Here is a 20,914-nt window from a genome sequence, read left to right as displayed (position 1 = left end):
GTGCCGGACGGCTGCCTGGAGCTGCAGCCAGGGGTTTCTCCGCTGGCTGGAGGGCAACGCCGTCTGCAGCGAGGCGCGAGCCTTCCCTTACCCATGACGTGTACTCTTTCATTTGGTGCTGGTTGCTGTGGGAACCGCTGGCATGGCCCCTCCAGAAGCAGTCCTGACAGAGCTGGTAATTGTGACACTGCTGGCAGCGGTAGCGAAACCCCATCATGCTCTCGCTGTGGCAGTAGGAACACTCAACAGGGTGGAAGACTGTGCAGGAGAGAGAAACACCGAGCCATAAACCAAAGCAGAGAATACCCCCTGCAAAAGTTTATAGACAAAGCCCCGAACTGAAGGGCGAGTCCCTTCTTTGTTTCTAGTGATCTGCAGCGTTGGATGCTGCCTACAGCTTTGACCCATGAAAACTCGAGCAGCCACCCACCAAGCTGTGCTGAGCCACAGGCAACGCTTCCTATACTAGGCACCAAACCCTTCATCACTTCTGAGCTGATGCCTGCACCTCCTGCTCACAGCAGCGAAAAATGTGTTCACTGTCTAACAGAATACATGATAGAGGAAATTCGTATGTGGGAAAATCCACTGCACCCTTCAGCTGTGTTACTCGGGGAAGCTGAATGTTTTGCTGTGCTGTGAGGAGTTAAAGTGATGTGCCTTGGAGGAAAAGTCAAACTCAGCTGTCTGATTACTGGAAGGACAAAAGTGTACTTAGGCATGTCATTGTCTCTTAATTACTGCTGTCTCATCCGTACAACTGGTGTCATTTAGGTACCTATATATGGAGTTGAACACTTAGCTTTGGATGCCCAGATTTGGAAAGCCAGCTATTGAAGGGACCCGTGTGGTCCTGTTCTCTATTCCACTCAGAAGCAGACAGTAATGAGGATGCAAGTCACTGAGCACACTAAGACACCGATCAAGATATTTTGAAGCCCCTTCCTGGCAATAGTGCTATTTCTCTCTCCTCACTACAGCATGTACCCAATTTACCACGGGGTACTGAACATCTCCTTGTTCCCGGGCACCTTCTGCTCTTCTGTCATAAGGTTCAGTCTGGGAGGATTCAGATCAGTGCTGAGTGTGTCAGGGCTTGAATTCCTTGCCAGAATTTCGCAGCAGGAAGGGTTAGTTCTCTAGGCTGGGAAACAGTGTGAAGCTGGTGAGGGACAGGGATGGATGACAAGAGTTTGAGGAAGGTGGGGTGGCTCTGTAGCCAGGAAGGACTTGGGAACATCACCTTACCTACCTCGGTGCTTTTCAGTGGAAGAGAGATTTATTTAGTACAAGAACATGTACAACCTCCTCCTCCTCCTCCTTCTTTCATCAGCAAAAAATGGCTGCACACCTTCCCTTCCACCAGCCCCACTTTCTTGTTGGAAAAATGGTATAAATACTTTTATTGCCTAACAGGATGAGTATATATGATGTTTTCTTCCTCCTCTCCCTGCCACTTCTTTTTCCCTGCAGCATCCCAAAGCTTCCATTATGCTAGAGATAAACTTTCAAGGTAGCAACAACACAGGAATATTCAACAAGCCCCTTTTACACAACACACTCTGAGGCAAAATACTGGGCTGGAAAATTGTTTACAAAAAATCTATTATCTTGCTAAATTAATATTTTAAATTTTTTGTATAAACTTCCTCCATTTTTAAATCTTTCTTTTTCTAGATTTAAAGTGTCGGAATAATGACTGTCAGGATCATTGCCTCCTGATGATCATGAGCAAAAAATGCCACAGTAGGAACAAGTACACCAAGATAAATAAGACAGTAAAAAGGCAATTCTTGTCTCATGGTTTTTTTTCTATTTAATATTGTCAGTGCTGGTCCTTCTGAACAGCAGAAGTCGGCTGCATTGGAGCTGGGGAACACCTCCAGAACTACACGAGAAACTGTACAGAGTTTGTGGTCTGCAATTTGGTGGTGCACACAGTGAGATGAGATGCACAAGCCTTGTAGCTCTGCCCCTGCACTTTCAGTGTGGCAGCACCTTCTACAGAAACAATAAATGAAGAGTTTGGCTGGAGGACTACATCTGTGAGTCTGTGAACTTTGCCCCAGGTGCTCAAGAAGTTGGAAGGCTGAGGAAGATGTTACTGTCCAGGGACATGCGACATGCATTGTGCATCTAATGAGTTGATCTTCACAGTCCCTTTCTGTCTTAAAATCTGTGATCTACTCATTTTGGGGAAAGACAACCCTTGAGGAGAAAGAGGCATCTCACAGTTAAATCCTCATCTTTCACACAAGCAAAGGGTAAGGATGAATCTGGAACTTCCTTTTCGGAGTATATTGTCTGGCAGTGTAGGCTTCGGAGGAGATCCTTCGTAAGAGGACCTTTTGGCTGGTATCATGCACTGCACTGGACATGCCCTGCCAAGAATATTGCATGAACAGAAACTGCCAAGCTGCTCCTTCTCTACTGCCATATGTCACAGCTAATAAAAGTTGTGGTCTTGATAGTTTACCAAATGTAAGTGTGTGAATGGATCAAGTCCTATCGCTCTTTGCTTATCCAGAGCACAGGAGGAGAGGACATGATCAGGACAATTTCCTGAGCATAGCAAAAATTAAGCCACATTCCTGGCTGAACGACCAACAGAATTCTCTAAATATTTTATCAGTAACTGTAAAAATAGCACGTGGAGTCAATGAACCCAGTACAGTATCTCCTACAAAACCATCTACAGAGTGAGAAAATCATCACACAGAAGTTTACTCTTGTAACTGTTTTTTTGGCAGCAGCTCTTACTTACCATTTTCAACATTTGCCAGTCGATGCAGAAGTGGTAACCACACTAGACACTGTGGTGGGGGATCAGACATGAGAGTATCCAAGAAAGTGTTTAATGTGACTTTTTTCTGCTCAAACAAGCAAACAAACATGCACAAAGAATCAGTAATTAGACATATCAAAATGATTTTATCTTGTCCTTACAGAAACACTTGGGAACAAGTTTCAGACACTGTTTGCTTGTAGCCCTGGTTTACTGAAAAGAACAAGTGATACTAGCAAAGCTTTTCCGGACTATTTTTAGTAGTTACAATGTGTACTACTGATGACTAGCAGTCCTTTTCACAAGGCTGGGCTGGAGACACCTAGCTCCCACTCACTTCAAGACTCTCTTCTAAAGTCATTGCCTGAAGATGCTCTGTGAATATGGCTGGCATTCAACTCTTCATGTTTTCATGCATTCTGAGTACCCCATAATGAGTACAAGTGCATGTAGGGTACCACTATGTATTACCAATTTTCACATGAAAAGTCACTGCAGAGAATGACTGATGGTACTCCAACAAAGAAAATGAAAGAAAATAATGACAAGGGAGTATAATTTTAAGACAAATATAGGTAAGGACAGACCATCACAGGCAATTGTGTTACTGTAATTTAAGAAACTATGCTTGTCTGTTGAGTGATGGCAACTAGTTATGGGTGAGCTCTGATTGTGGGATGTTGTGTTTGCATACACTCAGGGACTGCAACTGTTCCTAAACTCTCCACAGCTGTAAGCACTTAAAGATCTATGCCCCTTTATCTTTCAAAGAGATTTAAACTCTAAAATATCCCTGTTGATTTAAAAAAAAAAAATCTAGCGCCTTAAGTTTCTTAGGTGTCAGGAAAAAGTCATCACAAATCTTAGTTCATTTGTTTTTTCAGACATATAGGTGATATTTCAACCTGAGATATCTCCACCATAAATACTTGCTCTTTCCTACATTGTATACTGGCTACGCATAGTGTGTACTAAAGTGCACAACTACTAGGTGGTCAAGGAGAGAGAATCCTTAAGAAATCAGCAACTGAGCCTTCCTTTAAAATAAAATTAAGATGCAAAAATATTGAGCCCTGTTGAGAATGTGTGCAGATATAATTTATAGGCATACATATTTAAGTAGCATCCCCATATCCAAAGGGATTGCTAAATTTTCATATCTGATAGCATAAGCTACTGCTTTAACTTGCTAAAGAACTGTGGTTACCCCATGAGGAAGCAAACCAGCAGCTATGCAGTGACATGTATCATCTCTGTGTGTTATGGAATGCTTTTAAGAGCTGAGATTTCCAGATGGAGTGTCTGTGCTGCATTTATATACAATTGCCACCAGATGTAAAGGAAATCATTATTTCTCTTTTACACTGAGTGATCGATGGAAATCACCTCACTCTGTAACAGTCTCAAGGCTGAAATATTGAAAGATATTGGGAAATATATAAAGATATTTGTTCCTAGAAGAGAAAATACTTCAGGCTAGTTGTGAAAATGGTCTTGATTTTTAATGAACAGAAATAGCCAGAATATGAGCTCTAAATCTCCCTGAAATACTATCTTTTCCCATAATACCTGCAGTATGAAAGTCCAATCAAACAGCTACCACCTGCTTGTTGTATGAATGACCTTCCCACCCATGGAGAGAGGATAACCACTTCCCAAATAAGCATCCTATGCTATCATCAGCATCAGCTCACAGAAAAGGATCTTTCTTTTGGAGATCTGCTGTGGATATTTGGCATGGCTTTGCTGACCAATGCCGCCAGCAAATGTCTGTGCTGTCTGCAGCAGAACTGAGAACAGAGGAAGAAAAGGCAGAGCAAAGTCTAGGAGAAGAAGGGTCCTCCAGTGCCCCATACTGCAGAGCTGAGTAGCCTTAAGACTTCCCTCTGCTCCTGAAGGCAGGTAAGTTGGCAGCAAACATGCAACCGGTCTAAACAAGCAAGTTGACGGGGAGACAAGAACAGCTCTTCCACAATGCAGTGGGCTCTGAATGCAGCTATAATTTAAAAACCGATTTGCACCAAATAAAGCAACTTAGCTTCACTGACAGCTTTACGGCTGAACTCCTCTGGTGGTCACTGATTTTATGGATTAGAGAGAGCAATGTCCCTTAAAAGGACACCAACAAAGCAATTTCCATACATTTTAAAAGGCATATTTTTCACCTGCAGTTTTTTTTCAGCTGCTGGGAAAGTTGAAACTGAAAGCTGTTTTCTAAATATACGCTACATGCAGATGGAGTCTAGGTTTGTGGAATAACACTCAGCCAAGTGCTAAGAAAATGAAGTTAGTGTCTATCTTTTTAGTTTGCGATAAAAAAAGAGAAATAAAAAGTGTGTTTTATAATAATAACAACACTTTTTAATACAAATACACTATAACATCACATTAATTCTACTTAAGGGGGAAAGTGGTGCCGATAAAACTCCTTTTTGAGCCAGAGATTTGTATTCTGAAACATTAAGTCACTTGCTCTGGCACTTCTGTTCCATAAATTTGCTGATGAGGAAACACTTGTTTCTATTTTCAATAGCCATTCAATCTAGCAGTGGTTCACAGATGGAGGAAAATACACGGTTTGATCAAGTAAACAAGTACAATGGGGAATAATAAAACATTTCTGCAACAGGAAAAATCCTTTCAAATGCAAACTGAAATGGATTTGACACCATGAGCAGAAGACCATTCCCAGAATTTTTTCTTTCCCTGATACTGAGGTATCTATTTATCAGGGGGCTGAAAGGCTTCTGGTAAGCAAAAGTGATCCATACTGAGAACAACAGAGTGCCAAACTTATCCCACGGTATCAACTTTTGATAACGCTAAGAGCAATATGAGAGAGTGAAACAATGACCTATGGTGTGACTAAGACTGTAAATATCATTTATCATAGTGTCATAGCGATATGTTGTTTTGAGTCTCATTTCAAAACTCTGGTTCATCCCTAGAGAGGATGTAATGAAAATTACATAAAGTGAATTTAAGTGAAATATTAGACTAGGTTTACAAGAGTACTTGGCTGCCTACAGATGTAAAACAGCAGCTTTGTAAATCTGCTGTGTACCTACATCAGTCAGAGACCTAACTCTTATTAGCTTTAAGTGGAGATTGTGAACTAAACCATCTAATGCCTGTTTGGAGACTTTGTTTCTTGAGGTACCTTAGTATATCTGGTCCCCTCATTTGGATGCAATGTCAATGGAAGTGCCATTTCTGATGGCTGCTTTGATAGAAAATGAGGCCTGAATGACATTTTTTCAAGAAAAGAAATTGCTTTTTTCATCTTTAATAATAGCATGTCCAACATGCACAGCTTGAATGCTCTGTTGCCATGCAAGAGCACTCTTTTATTATTTTAACACAGAACTACCAAAAGTCACTTCACTATGTAAATTCTTCAACATAAGATGAAATGCTGTCTTAAGTCTTCCTCTGTGAAACAAGACTAGTTTCACATATGCAAACATAACCATTTAAGATTATTTGCGAGATGATTCAATAAATGAATTTCAACAATGCTTTTCAGTTGACTGGAGTGCCTATTGATTAGTGATGAAACTGAGGGAAAACAAAAAATGAGACTCTATTTTGCATGAAAATGACACTATTCCTGCTCCATTCAACTTATTTGTTCAACAGTATTCAGTTAGTGAATGGAAGGATAAAGAGAAGGAAAATACCACTTTATTTCCAACATTTTCCCAGTTTCAGCATCTTCTCTTACTTTATATTTATGGAATTATACAGTGTGATGTGTGGCAAGAGCCAGAGGAATCCTCTCTTTCTCCATTGGAGAAGTGGACAACCAGCCCCAATTATGGGATCTTTTGAAGTGCTAGGTATTAGCTGCAGCCAACGTACTGTACTCAGGGCACCTACAGTCTGGAGAGCTGTGGAAAAATCTCGTATTTTCTTCAGGATAAATTCATTGCTTTCCTGACCCTATCTCATTGATGACATCTGTAAGAGAATACGGATTTTCTAATACCTACTGACTCCCATTTTCAATAAAGGTTTAAGGCAATTTTCTTCTCACTCATAAACTTCTCATGTATGTACACCACCCCTTGGAAAACATGTAGTTTGATTTTTCAGTGGGAGTTGAGCTTCGTATGGAGATGTTAAAGTCTCATATATGCTTATAGCAACAACAACTAACTGGAGTGGAGGATTGCATGTCTTGGGGTATTTGTATCACCTAAATGTAAGTATCTAACTTAGGTGCTTAAATTAGGAAGTTAGTCTCCTCAGGCTCCCTAATTTAGGAACATGTAAGTTAACATCCTGCTCTGAATCACTTTTTCACTAAGCCCCTCCCTCCTCTGTGGTTATATGGGGAACCTATAGAGACTAGCTTCCTATTGAAGGCACCTAACCTACATGCCAGAAATTAGCAAAGTGGACCTCCCCTCCACCCAGCCATGCGTTTCCTGGGCAAATATGCACTTATGTGTAAGAAAGGAAGAAAGTCTTGGCCTGCTCAGAGGCATGATTGAGATCCTGTGTCTAGGATGCTCACTCTTCATTTACCTGTTGCGAGAAACAGGATTTTGCTGACTGCTCAGTATAACCAAATGAAGGCCCTTCGAAGACAGCTGTGGGCAGCTTGAGAACCTCCCGCAGAAACATGTCATATCTGCCATAAACCATCACTCCACTGGAGTCGGAAATCATTGAGAAAATATCTGAGGGGGAGAAGACAAGAAAAGGACACAGCAACTTCAGTGAGAGCTGCAGATTTGCTCTGAATTCAGTATCATCCGATTTGAACCAGAAGTGCTAAATACATGTTCTGCTTATGGAAACCTCCACTATTACTGCATCTTTAATTATAACCCCTCTCAACAGAAAACACAGTGAATGATTTACGTATTAAAAAGTAGCTGATTTTGATATTAAAATATTCCTGCTTTTTTTTTATTGTGTGTGGTCATTTTTTAAAGCAAAGTCTGATGCATGGCATGAGGCAGTAATTTAATCAGATAAGAAGGATCTAATCTGACAAGATACGCAACATCAGCTTTTTGCCTACTGCCAGCTTACCATGTCAAATCTAAATCTTGACAATGAGTTCATTAAGTCAGTTACTATTGTTTTGGACATACAAAGCACTGAAGGTCTTTCAAATGCATTACTTTTCACTCTTCTCCATTTTTTTTTCTTTTTTGTTCATGTATAAAAATATAGCAGTTTTATTACTGCAGAGATTCATATTTCTCAGCCTTTACTTTTTCCCTTGTTTAAAATTATCCTAAGCTTAGCATGGGATCATAGACTAAGGAACATTTATAATTTTTCAGGCTGTCATGTCAGCTGCTTCATTTCCAGGAACCTGGAAGGGAAATTTTGACAACAGGACCCTGGGACTACTGACCTGGAAAATCAGCATCGTACTCCAGCCTTCCGCTGGATGGACCCTGCTCCTATTCTTAAAGCAGCCTCGGGAACAAACAGTGTTCAATTTATAATCTAAGTTCAGTCTGTATTTGAGTTTCTACATAGAAATAATATATTAAAAAATGGCATCAAATCTGGAAGACTAAATTAGCACCTGGGATTTCTACCTCTCTACTCTAATCAACAACAATTTGTAAACTCAGTTTTCTTTGGCTGTGGTAAAAGGCTCAGAGGAAACTGAAGGTTGACATTAATCCTTTGGTCAAAAAGTCTGGAAAATGGTGTTCTGGATCTGAGCTATGGACATCATAGCACTAACCAGGAAGTCTTTCATTGCAGCTGCAAGTAAACTATGCCTTGGCTATTGGGGAACTGGGAATAAATCCTGTGAAATGAGAATCTGTTCTCCAAAACAGATGGAATTAGTATGTGCCCTATGGAAGAAATATAAATAGTGCATAAATATATTGTACTTCTAAGTGTAAAATGAGAGAGATGTTATTAAAAAGAAGTCTGAAGAAATTGCTAAATGATGCTTCATGGTGTTGAACAGTTGAGGCACTTACCTGTACTTTGAATTCAGTCATCCCAAAGAAAAAAAAATAAAATCCACCAATCACAACCTCAATATATACAATTTGGCTTCAAAAATATAAAGTCTGGTGCGAAGTTCAGCCAAACATTTAGCAGGATTTACTTGGAGATATATATAGTGCAAAGCCCAAACCCAGCCATGAAACTGTAACTTATCCTAATTCTCTCTTTTCCTACCTGTACTATTATGTCTCCAAGTACAACAATGATTAACAGGTAAAAAATGTCACCCAAAAGACTTACATCTTAATTTGTCCATGATCTTTCCTCCACAAAGAGTTGCCAAGGCCATTTTGACAGCAAAAACGGAAATTTTACCATGTCCTTCCCTGTTCAAAAGTAGAAAGTAGACATATTTTATATGTCCATTTTATAATATGGACCTCTTTCCACTTAAAATGTGTATCATTGACATGACATACTGTAATGCACACTATATGTGGATTGACATACAAAGAAATAAGACCTTTAAAATTGAAGTTTGTTTTGTGGGAACACACATCAGTACACTGTTCTGTAAAGATCTCAGAACAGATTTATTATGTATATGAAGCTCAGTGTTAAACTGTTTATCTCATTATACACTAAGGTGATGATTATGACTGCTATTTATGCTACAGTAGCACTGGAAGGCACCTACCACACTCATGGTCTCCCTATCCTAAGTGCACTGTGTATCTTCCATCCCTAGAAGATTGCAAATAAGTGCAAAAATCAACACTGATTCCACAAGCTGCCTATTGTATCTGTTAACAAGTTCTGACAATTGCCTTTTAAATTATACACCTGACCCCCATGAACCATTAAGAGGGACTTTGCTGAAAAGTGGGGAATATACCTGCATCCCGAATGAGCAAAGGACATTTGTTGTAATATGTAGAAGAGTCTTGTCCCTGGTTTGTTCAAGTTGAGGCTATGCCTGGCTCTCTATTTTCAACTTAAAATGCATAATGCTGTTAAACCCCAAATGCATATAGGAGTATGCCTTGGGGCAAAAAGACAGTGTTTTCTGTAAACCCAGTCACTTTCAGGTAAAAATAAAAGACTCTTTTTTCTCCCTGGAAGGATCAGATCGTATACTGCACTCTCAGGATGCTGTGTTCACCTTTAACATGTTGCCAACTCTTCCTTCAACCGCCTTGAAGCATGCAATGGCTTAACTTTATTGCTCCTCTTGCTATCCTCATTCTCCCTCTAGTCATGGTGGTCCCCAGTGATTACCTGCCATTATAGAAACCTTGTATATGAGCTGCGTGAGTAATACATGACTTCACACACTGCAAGGCACTCTTAGCTCCTATAAGACGTATCCCCCCAGTTTAGGCAAAACTAAGTCCAGTGTTGACAGGAATGGCAGAACAAAAATGCTGTAACGTCCAGTCCCTTTCCAAAGATGAAGGTGAACATGCTCTTATAAGTTCATCTGCTTTTTAATGTTCATTTTTTTGGCATCCAAATGGTGAAATTTGTTTTTTCTTGGATTTCTCAGAGTCTTACTATAAGGCAGTGAGTCCACAGTTGCACTGGAGCAACTTTTATGTCATCCAAACTCCCCAGCATTACTTAATAGCTTCCCATATGCCTGTTTAATGACATCAGTGAGAACACATTGTCATCATGCTTTAAAAAAGAGACAGTCAGCCAATATTTGTGACCTTAGCAAAATGGCACCCATGTCTCCTCCTAAATTCTACTGATAGGGCTAATGATGGGACCAGATAATAAAGTTTTATATCATTTTTTGGAAGTGGAGTTTCTGTGACCTTCACTCTTTACTCTACCAGGGAACATTAGGTTTTAAGAGATTTCCTGTTAAAATATATATAATTATGTCTTACATAAGATAGTCAAACTGCACTCGCAATAGCAATATATAGAAATTTAGCTCTTCATCAATATTTCTGAAGTTACTCTGTTGATCGTCACTCATAATTCTAATGAAGAAAATTGTGTCTGATCGGAACTAAAAGATAAACTGATTCTGGAAAGACACAGAGCCTGTGACTGTGTCTCTCTCTCTCTGCTAACCCCAAACCAGACTAATACAATAACGTATACATATATAGTAGACATGAATGGTATACTCATATCAGTACATTAAAGCACGCTACATGCTTCACTGCTATGTTTATTAAGTCACTCAGACTTTAGAAAATGAGTCAGTTCCCTAAGTTTGGCTAGCTAATAATCTTTAAAGTTCGGTGAATTGGATTTAGTTCTACATCAGTATAACACATGATTCTAAATATTAATTCTAAATATTCTTTACACTCATTTAAAATTATGCTTTTTGGCAGAAAATCAACTGGAGATACAGACAAAAAGAAATAAGTTCACTACTTCAATATTTAAGAAATGAATCTTTTCTATGTTCTTTAATGCTACCTTTTGTGTACTTTTTTTTTTTTTCATTACACTGTGTCCTCTTTGACTGGTTTCATAAGATTAAAATCACAGTATAGGAATTTCCAGTCTTCTGTATTTCAATCCTTCGTTGACTGGATTCTAATTTGTGTAAACCACCACCTAGCAGTGCTATGGCTGAGGATTTGGTCATTTTGTATTCTTCTTGTGCATGCTACCCTTTAGACCTTTGGGAGTTTTTCTGCACTGTTTCATCATGAGGTTTTCACCTGCCTTTAAAAGTGTTGTTAAGAAAAATAAATGCTAAGTGGAAGCACTGGCGTTATTAAGAAGCACTGGAAGAATTAGAGGAAAAAATAAAGCCTATGTGGAAGTGCTTCAGATTTAGATTATTTTTCCCAGTAGGTTTAGTTACATTTACTAATAGGATTATATTCTTGAATGGCAGACACATATCAACTCGCCTTCAGCTTTCCATCCCAGAGCCATCAGCTTTTCCCATACTCAAATGGTTATGGAACAGAGGAACAGAAAAAGAAAAGATTTCATTTATCTCTTCAATCTCTCCATTTGAGTTGATTAGGTTTGACACTGTATTTTCTATCGGTCATTTGTATTCATAAAAGCATCACTAGAGCCAGTGTAAATTCAATTTGCCTTCCAAATATATATGTGTGTGTGTGTGTGTGTGTGCATATACACACATGCATATATAAATATATATGACTGATGAACCGACAGGATAATGGGGCCTAAGACTTGCCAATATCATTTGGATCCAGAAGTGCCCTAAGCTATGTCTAAGCACTACAGATGCCCTTGACTGGCAGCACTAGGGTCTCACAGTGTTTGCTGCGTAAAAGCAAATGCTGAAGCAGTAGCTCACAGCAGCCTGAAGATCTCTGTTGAAGTCAGCGCTCCCTGAAAGAAGCTTTAGTCTGGTTAATGCAAAGAGATATAAATTTTACTAGTGGAAATAAGAGAGGACAGAAAATATTTTGATTTTGTATAGCACCTGTCTTATTGAGGTTACTCTTCAGATCCCTATAGAAAAGCACTAGATGCATAAATGGTGGCAACAGCAAACCTTGAAGCTGATATGCACTTAGCAACAACACAGGATGGAGTACTTAGGGAAGAGAATGATGGCCAGGGCTTAAGGTTATCTTCTGCTGCTTGGAGAAAAAAGGGTGAAAAATAATACATGCTTTTAGACACCAGAGCAGAGCGGAAGGTTTCCTCTTCAAATGCGTGGCTGCAGAGAGAGACAGCATCTCCGCAGAGCAAGGAAGCCCCACGGACTGCCTGATCAAATCCACAGACCATGCAAGGCTAAGTCCAGCTCCAGGGCCCGAATTTGCCTTTCAGGTCAGCAAGGAGAGCGGTACCAAATGGATGACACTGATGTTTGTCAGGATCTCTAGCAATACTCATACTGAGACAGCCATATGGTGGGGAAAGCTATAAAGAAATAACATCACATCTTTAGAAATAGCAAATGTGTCCCATGAAATGGACATCGAGAAAATACAATTTTTCTCATTAACTAGGAATGAAGTGGTGCTCCCCCAATGCTTTAAGTTATCTTTTCCAAAAGTAATGAAATTTCTTCAGTTACTTGTGGGCCTCCTACTGCCCACAGGGCAGCCAATTCTGAAATGTCAGAGGCTGTAATTACAAATTCCCATTTTCACAAACAGGTTTCAGAGAGGAAATTTTATTGGAATCAAGCAAAATTCTTTCATTTAGGAGAGCAAAATGCATAATGACCAAATCTCTGAAATGCATTCTTTTGCTGGACTTCCTTCATAAAAGCTAGCCAGCCTGTATGGTTTTCAGTGATTAGCAAAGGTGGAGAAGAGAGGGAATTAAACACTTTACAGCTCTGAATAGATGGATGAGCAAGAAGTGATACTTCCAAAACAGACACTGAACATCTTTATGTATCAAACTCAGTATGATTCAAATTGCATTTTATTAAACAAGGGCGCGAATATGTCCTCTTTTCTTTGTAGAAGTCAAGCCCCTCCAGCCAGATTGGGTCTGTTTCATAGCCCAGAGCTCACAGCTCCATTCACAGGACAGGTATGTCAAGGGACAGAGAAAAATCAGCTATTTTCTTGTCACTTAAACTTTGCAGCAGGAGTAGCTGTATTGCAATACTGAGTCAGTGCTGAAGATGATTAGCACAGAATATTTTACAGTCTGTTTAAAAAGTGTCTTTTTGGGAACAGCTTGATTGAATGAGGCTAACATTCCACCTAGCTGCCTAGGCTTTGACGCCAGACTGGGATGAATTTTTCAGAGGGGTTTGAACTTGTCATCTTTTTATATAGTACTTGCGTCCCGGCGAAGGAAGTATGCTATTATTTCATAAAGCCAGTTAATCACCTTAGACCTTGAAGCAAAAGCTATTGCCCAATTTTAACGTGCAGTTAAAAACACAAATCAGGCATGTTTTTGTCCATATTTTTTAAAGTCTAACCGCCTCATTCTGCTCACTGATTTTGGTCTGTTGGGGTCTTCTACCACAAGATGCTGACTTTCACAGACTAATGGCAAATTAATTGGAGCAGCATTTCTGTTTGTGAGTTTTGATTTTGTTGATTTGCAGTTTTATAAGGTTGCAGTTTAGTTTTGGCTTAGCATGAAGGAGCATCACACTCAGCATCACGTGAAATCTTATACACTATAATTTTTCTCCACTTTTTCCTCCCTTCAGGATTAAGCAGCAGGGAAATACAATTATCTGTAGGCCTAATGAATCCCCAAGGCCATGAAAAAATCACAAAAAAACTGGGACGAAAGTTCAGCACAGGCAGTGGGCAAGCTGGCCCACATGCCACAGCAGTGCACTGTGGTTCCTCTTAAGTTTTGCTAGCCAGGTTCTAGCTCCTGAGAAGACATCTGTATTGCAGGCCTAGGGAAATACTCCCTGCCAGAGGGCAGAGAAACCTCCCAGGTTTTCACTGGGCTATAAATGAAGGAAGCGGCTCTGTTTGTTTAAAGCTTGGAGGAGGATCTTCAACCAGCACAGTACATGTGGGGCAGTATGTATTAACTAGAACGAAATAAATGAGACAGTGGTAGGCTTATTAGATTTTAAATCACGCATTAACTTGTCCCTTGTGGTCCTTTCATATATGTTAAGCCGTGGACTCCATTTCTCCACTCTCATTCTTTGCATTTCAAACGGGACATGAGAAATCGCACAAGCTTTTCTGGACCTGTTCCCAGTACAGCAGGAGCAGACATCGCTCTGCATAGCTGCAAACACCAAAAACATCCATGATCACTTAGAGCAGCCTTCTCATTTATACGGAAGAGCCATTTGGTCTTGGACTACTGTTTTGGTCTCATAAAGCTGTTCTGGGCTTTTTAGGGTTTTGGGTTTTTTCATTGTCTGCATTCATCGAATCAAATGTGATCATATTAATATTCATTAATAAACATGAAAAATAATTCCTCAGTAGCCACCTAGAAACTTGGATAGCATTTCTGCAGGCCAACTGTTTCCTAAAACACAAGGCTAAGAAACAGAGGAGTGAACCCAGATCAAAGACAACAGGATTATTTTAGGGGTGACTGTCGTGATGTCAGTACGATTCATGCACCTAGTAAACCCCCTTTCTTCCGTCAGAGAAGACTGCAGTCAATTTAGTTTAACTGTCCAGTTTCTATAAATTGGGGGAGAGTGAGAAAAAGACTTCATCCTGTCTCACAGTTCCACCCCTGTTCCCCCTATATGCAATGCCTTGCTTCCCTCTGAGCATGGGACCACAAGAAAAGACCTTGCTCCTCCTACCAACTTGTAGCCTTCAGCAGAGAAGGACCTTTCTGCTGCACTGCAGGGGACAGGAGGGAAGGGAGCAACAGGGGAAGCACAGACATCAGCTCTGGTTAGACCCCAGCAGCTCTCACACTGTCCCTGTAACATGTAGAGCCACCTCCCTCCCTCTGTTTCCCAGAAACAGGGAAATCTGGACCACCAGTGGTTGCTAAACCAACACCCGACCCACAACTTCAATAATCTGAACTACCTACATACTAAAGGGTAGGGCGCATTTTGAGAATCAGATGCTTAACTTGGATGTCTCTATCTGTGATAGGTGTCCGAACTCCCATTACAGTAAAGAGAGATCTAGTTGACACACATCTCCATGAAGCCTGAACTTAGATATCTCAGATTGTACCTGAATCTCATCCCAGATGTTTGGTGCATTTAAAATGGGGTGATAGGCAGCCAGTTCCTATCTCAGACCCCAGAGCTGGGAGCCTCTTCCTGGGTGTCTCCGTCCTTCTGGGAAGCGCATCCTGTGCACCCCCTGCTCGGAGGCAGCACGACAGACTGACTTGCTGAGTGGCGAATGGAGCGAGGCTCACAGCCTCCTCACCCCTGGGACGGCCTGGTGGGAGCCCAGAAACAGGTCAGGACCCACAGCACATGGGATGTTTTCAGGGAAAGCAAAACCTTACCCCTTTAAGGACATTCTGTTTCCCTACAGGGGAGTTAATTCCTCTCCTCCACTTTGCTGCCTTGACGTCTAGCTGAGATCTTTACCCCTTTACAGTGAGCTACAAAACAAGCACATTATTGCAGATCTTGCTTACACAGTCCTGGGTCTTTCCCTGTGTTTACCAGCCAGGAAGCAGTTTGCTTGTGGCATGCAGCAATGCATGCGTTTGGCCATTTTCATCGTCCTTTAGTGTTCTTGTCACAGCCACAATGGTATAAATTAAAATGCCTGTTCCTTCTTTTATTGCCCTCGAGGGGAGAAAAATATTCCTGAAGGCTATGGTTTCACAACAGATTGGCTTCTTTTTCTTCTCCTGGGAGGGGCTGGAGGGGAAGCTGAGTGCAGCCTCCTCGCGTGGAACATCTACTTTTTCTCCCCGTTGCCATGGCGACTGAGCCACTGGCTGGTCTGGCTCTGCAAGGTGCTTGATGACACCCAGCACCGGCACCCGGGCCCTCAAGCGAAAGGACGGGAAAGAGGGAGGGGGAGAGTGGCAGCATCCTTATTTTAATGTGTCATGGCCAGTGTTTTCAGCTGGTGAATCTTCAAAATATAAGCCATAAAGAGGCAATAGGTCATCTGCATCTGTCAGACTTAACCACTGTTCTCCAAAAATTCGGTTATGAGGATTGCAAATATTGCAGTACAGGTTGATGACTTATGTATTCAGAAACTGTAACACGTATACGCAGTATACTCGTTAAGGTAAGTGGCTCACTCTGTCTCAAACTTGTCCTTTGTGTAATACGGGTCCCATGCAGTAATAACAGGAATTTCATCACCTCCAGGTCTTTATCCTATTTCTGTCATGGTCTCAAAATCATGCTGCACTGGCATGAGCCAGAAAAAAAAAATTGCTTACAGCTGCAAGAACTTGCAGGAAAATGAGCTCTTTCAAAATAATGAGCTATTAACCCATGGCACTGCTGCAGAGGCATTGCAGTGGTGTCAGCCACTGGTGTGTCAATAAATAACAAGGCAAATTAGAAGTGGATGTAAATTTGTTTCTGTAGATAATTCTTCTTTGATATAAACTGGAACAAGTCTGAGTAACTGGATGAAAACACAGTTGTGCTGAATTTGGCTCGACAGAAAGGAAAGCAGAGGTCCTTAATTTAGGTTCTCTCCCTAGTTAGCACTATTCACATGCTCATTATTTGGGTCACAATTTAGCTTGTTCAATTGTTTTCCAAAGATATTTCTGGAGCAAATAAAATTCTTTCACCAGTCAGGAGAGGAGGGAAGCACACCCGGCTAAGAAAGGCAAACTTACGGATCAAAGGCTGCTAGCAAGAAGTTGAGCAGTAAGCTGATGGATTGCTCCACGTTGATCTGGTGGGTTGTTGGCATCCGTTTGTTGAGCTGGTAGAAGATAGTTGAAATCACAGCCTCCAGGCGAGCCACATTCAGTTCGATGTTGGGATCCAGGTTGTTCAGTGCGTTTTCCCGCAAGGCTTCTATCACATTCCAGATGTCCACAAGGTGCACTAGGGGACAGTACAGAAACAGTCAGTGGGGACACGCGCTCCTGAAAGCAACTGAGAAAAAAAGTCACCTCATCCCACAGGGTGGGGAATAACACAATCACACAGGACATGCTTCATGAATAATTAAACGAATGAATCTATTTTCCACCACTGAGAATTGAACTTCGTGGAGGAACATTAATAAGCAAACAATATATCGATATTATTAGTTGTAATGTGTACAGCTTCAGCTTGGGAAATCATTCCTCATTGCATAAAGTATTCAAGTAAAAATCTATATGGAAATCACTGGAAGGTAAACATATGCTAATTGTTTTTCTGAACCATGCCTCTATGAATCCCCATTCAGAAATTACTCTTAGATATTAATTTGCATAGCAGATGGGCTTTTCAGAAGATCCTACGAATATTAAGTGCTTCACACGTACTGACATTTTGAAAATCCTTTTCAGCATTTTGTATGGAAAGCAAAATATTTTACAGAATTGTAATTGAGTCAGGGTAGACAAGCTACCTTTAAACAAAGAACACTTAATAAAGCGATCCCAAAGTCATATTTCGTATCTTCTAAATATATTTGCCAAATGATTTGTTAAATCTCTCTCTTTGATAAAGTCCCCGTCAAAGGTGAATTTCATGGGGGTTGTTTTTACCTACAAGGACAGCTTAAAGGACAATCACTACTCACCCTTCATATCGTACCCAAACAGAAATCTTGTTTGCCCCTGTTACTGTGGCAGTATCACTGGCTTGCTGCAGATTGGCATTTCCAGAAGCGGTGGACCATGCCAAAAATAAAAATACCCTACACTCATTCAAAATTTGGATTTAGTTCAAACCTGAACTCAAAGAATCATCCCTTTTTTTATCTTAAGTATTACCTACTGTCCTACTAAACTGTCAATAAAGAACAAATCATGAGGTTCAGGGTGCAAATTCTCTTTTTTTACCAGGGAAACAAATGTATAGTTCTTATTACTTAGCATGACAATATGTCTTACGACATATCAAGAGCCATCTGTATGTGGAAGGTGATGCATTTTTTTGTGGATAGAGAAATCTAATTCTAATCCTCAAAATTTTATTTTTACTTGCTTGGTTTGCAGGTGTTGTCTCAGACTGCAATGTGACATGATGGTCTGATGGCAGGGAAATGTAAGCTGATACTAGATAGATAAATGAAACCAGATATGCTGTCATTTTATTTAGTCTAGAATTTTTCCCTAAGATTAGGTTTCTATTCTTCTGCCTCAGGAAAAAAATAATCTCCAGTGCCCTGCTACCACATGTGAAAGCCCAAGGAGGAAGATACACCATACAGGTGAGCGGGAACAGCAGCAGCAACTATTTCAGGCACTAGATAAGGCACTTTTCCACTTCTTCTTGCTGTTCCCTAGCAAATAATTGGCAAAAACTGAAAGACGCAGTTCCATCCTGACACCTAAATATGTATTTGACCGTTGTATTAAAAGGAAACTTCTATAGGTGACCTTGTATGCTGGCAGGTTGTCTTCAGAGTGTCGTTCTGAATTAAGCCAGGTGGGTGGAGCATACAACCTCTCTGAACTCTTCCTTTTTGTCTTCTAGCTGGGGGAAGCTTGCCCGTAAAAAATCTGGCATAGGTCTCTGATCCTTTTAATGTAGCCATTCCCATTCCTATTCAACCAGTTTTCACTGTCAAGTTGCTACAGAGGTAATCTGGGTAAAGGGGAGATGAATGATCTCCCGGAAGATGGCCTGACCCTTTCTGGGCAGCTTCTCCACATGGCTCAGAGGCCAGGCAAGGCAGAGAATGGAAGAAGTCACCAGAAAGCAGGGCACCGTCTGGTCCAGGATGGAAGGATTAATGAGCATTTCCCGCTCTGGGTCACCACGGTAAGGCAGCCAAGGAAGAAATACAGAACAACATGCCAGAAGATGCAGCAACACGTGCAAGTATTTTGCGGCCTTATTAAGAGGGGAAGGGCAGGCAGAAAGCAGAAGGTTAAGCGTGATGTTTCTCTCAAGGTCCAGCTGTTCCTGGCCATGAGGGCTGTCTCTGGTAATTCAGACCAAGTAAATGACGGAGAAGGTGTTTCCACCAGCAGTTGCACCAGGCTGGCTTCTGGGTGCGAGGGTATGTGTGCACACTGTCAAACCTGAACTGTAACAGCATGAGAAATTAGCAGGCGTAACAAACAGCAGAAAGGGAGTAATGCATATGCGGATGGCTAACCTTGACTTGCGGCTACACTAACAAGATAGCAACCCAAGAAACAGCACAAACAGGGGTACTAGCTTAACAGCACTGCTGACCAAGGCAGAAATTAGTAGGGCAACCCTACCATAAATACGAATAAGGATGTCAAATCAGCAACACTGGAGCTAGTGGGTAAAGAATAAACAGGGACAGGCTGTTTATCTGGGAGTGCATGAGCGTGGTGGTGTAAAAGGGGAATATAAAGGGTAACAAATCATGTCATCAGAGCTACCTGGGGGTACCTCTCAAGCAGTCCTGCACCTGATCAGAGCGGAGGAACAAACACAGCAATTTGACCATGAGTGTATCTAGTTTACTTCCACAGCTGCAGGGAACTGTGATGGTTTCCCCAGCATTGACAAAAGGACATCCCCGGAGGATGAACCAGACATCCCGACTCCTTAACAGTGAGAAATGAATTCCATGCACCAATTTAACTTTAATTGCTATAGCCTAGTAGTGGAAAACTCTTGAATGAGAGAGCATGGAGGAAAAGAGCTGGCCTAATGAATGAGGCTGCAATGGGGGCTGGTGTCTTTTTTCTTCACATGATCCAGTACTGATACTATGTGGCTGTCAGATTTTCATGGTTTTTTTCTTTTCCCACCGATATTGTATTTTTCATAACATAGTCATATCCAGAGTTAGTTTTGATGATGGTCCTGGGAAGGGAAATATCCAGAGGCTAGCAGACGTGGGACTAATAATATCAGTACACTAACACATCTGAGAGAAAAAATATTGGTTTCAGTGTTAACTCTAACCTGAAAGCCTCATAAGCTATCCTGATATTCACTGGTATGCCAGAAAGGTAGGGCACAAGACTGAGAAAATGACTTATTGGAAATTACACAGCCCCCCACCCACCATAAAATATTAGTCTCAAGGAACTGCTGTGCATTTGTACTATAAATAATTTTACTTGGGCTTTTTTTTTTTCAGAAACACTTTTGTTCCACTTGAAGCTGAATAAACAACAATTCTACCGCACTATTTTATTTTGCATTTTATTCATGAATTTCAAATCTCTCTACAGAGTCTGGAAAGTGGAGGAGGAAATAGAAGATGGACAAGAGCCAGACATTTAACAACATCTACTAATTTTGAAAATATCTGCTGAAATATCTAGCTCAAAATCACAAGGAGAGTTTGTTAGACTGTTGTACAAAAGACTGAAGTCTCTGGCCTTTACTCAAGTCACTTGTCATGGACAAGAATTCACCCACCTAAATTTAAATGTCAAAAATCAGATGTCTACTGTCAGCTGGTGATCAAGGCTCCCTCTAATGTCAGGGAAAGAAAAAGGCACCTTAAAGCAGCTGTTTGGAGACAGGTGGGATGAACAGTGCTTTGAAGGTGCCCATATTTCTTCACTGACTACAGACAAAGCCTAAAGCGACAAGTTTACATGAGACATGTAACCTCAGAACTGGTAAAGTTAACTGAGATGAATCCCACACCTTGCTCCTTAAACATTAAGAAAAGGTGTCTTTTCTGTTCTGACTACTACATGGCATAGAATAATTCAGGT

General features: G+C 40.8%; 1 protein-coding gene across 29 annotated transcripts in view; it reads right to left on the bottom strand.

Moving 5' to 3' along the window:
* DTNA (dystrobrevin alpha) overlaps positions 1-20,914 on the bottom strand; it is a 232,415-nt gene that overhangs the window by 53,726 nt on the left and 157,775 nt on the right. For all 29 annotated transcript variants that reach the window (XM_052786883.1, XM_052786884.1, XM_052786881.1 and 26 more), the window contains 5 exons: positions 16,931-17,144; positions 9,020-9,105; positions 7,316-7,470; positions 2,765-2,870; positions 92-258 (listed from right to left, as the gene is read on the bottom strand). In XM_052786883.1, the coding sequence (XP_052642843.1) occupies positions 92-258; positions 2,765-2,870; positions 7,316-7,470; positions 9,020-9,105; positions 16,931-17,144 (728 nt within the window). The remainder of the gene's footprint in view (positions 1-91; positions 259-2,764; positions 2,871-7,315; positions 7,471-9,019; positions 9,106-16,930; positions 17,145-20,914) is intronic.

Source organism: Harpia harpyja, chromosome 5 (assembly GCF_026419915.1).
Source record: "Harpia harpyja isolate bHarHar1 chromosome 5, bHarHar1 primary haplotype, whole genome shotgun sequence".
NCBI classification, from domain to species: Eukaryota; Metazoa; Chordata; class Aves; order Accipitriformes; family Accipitridae; genus Harpia; species Harpia harpyja.
Note: the sequence above shows the minus strand (reverse complement) of the source record. Positions and strands in the feature narration are given on the sequence as shown.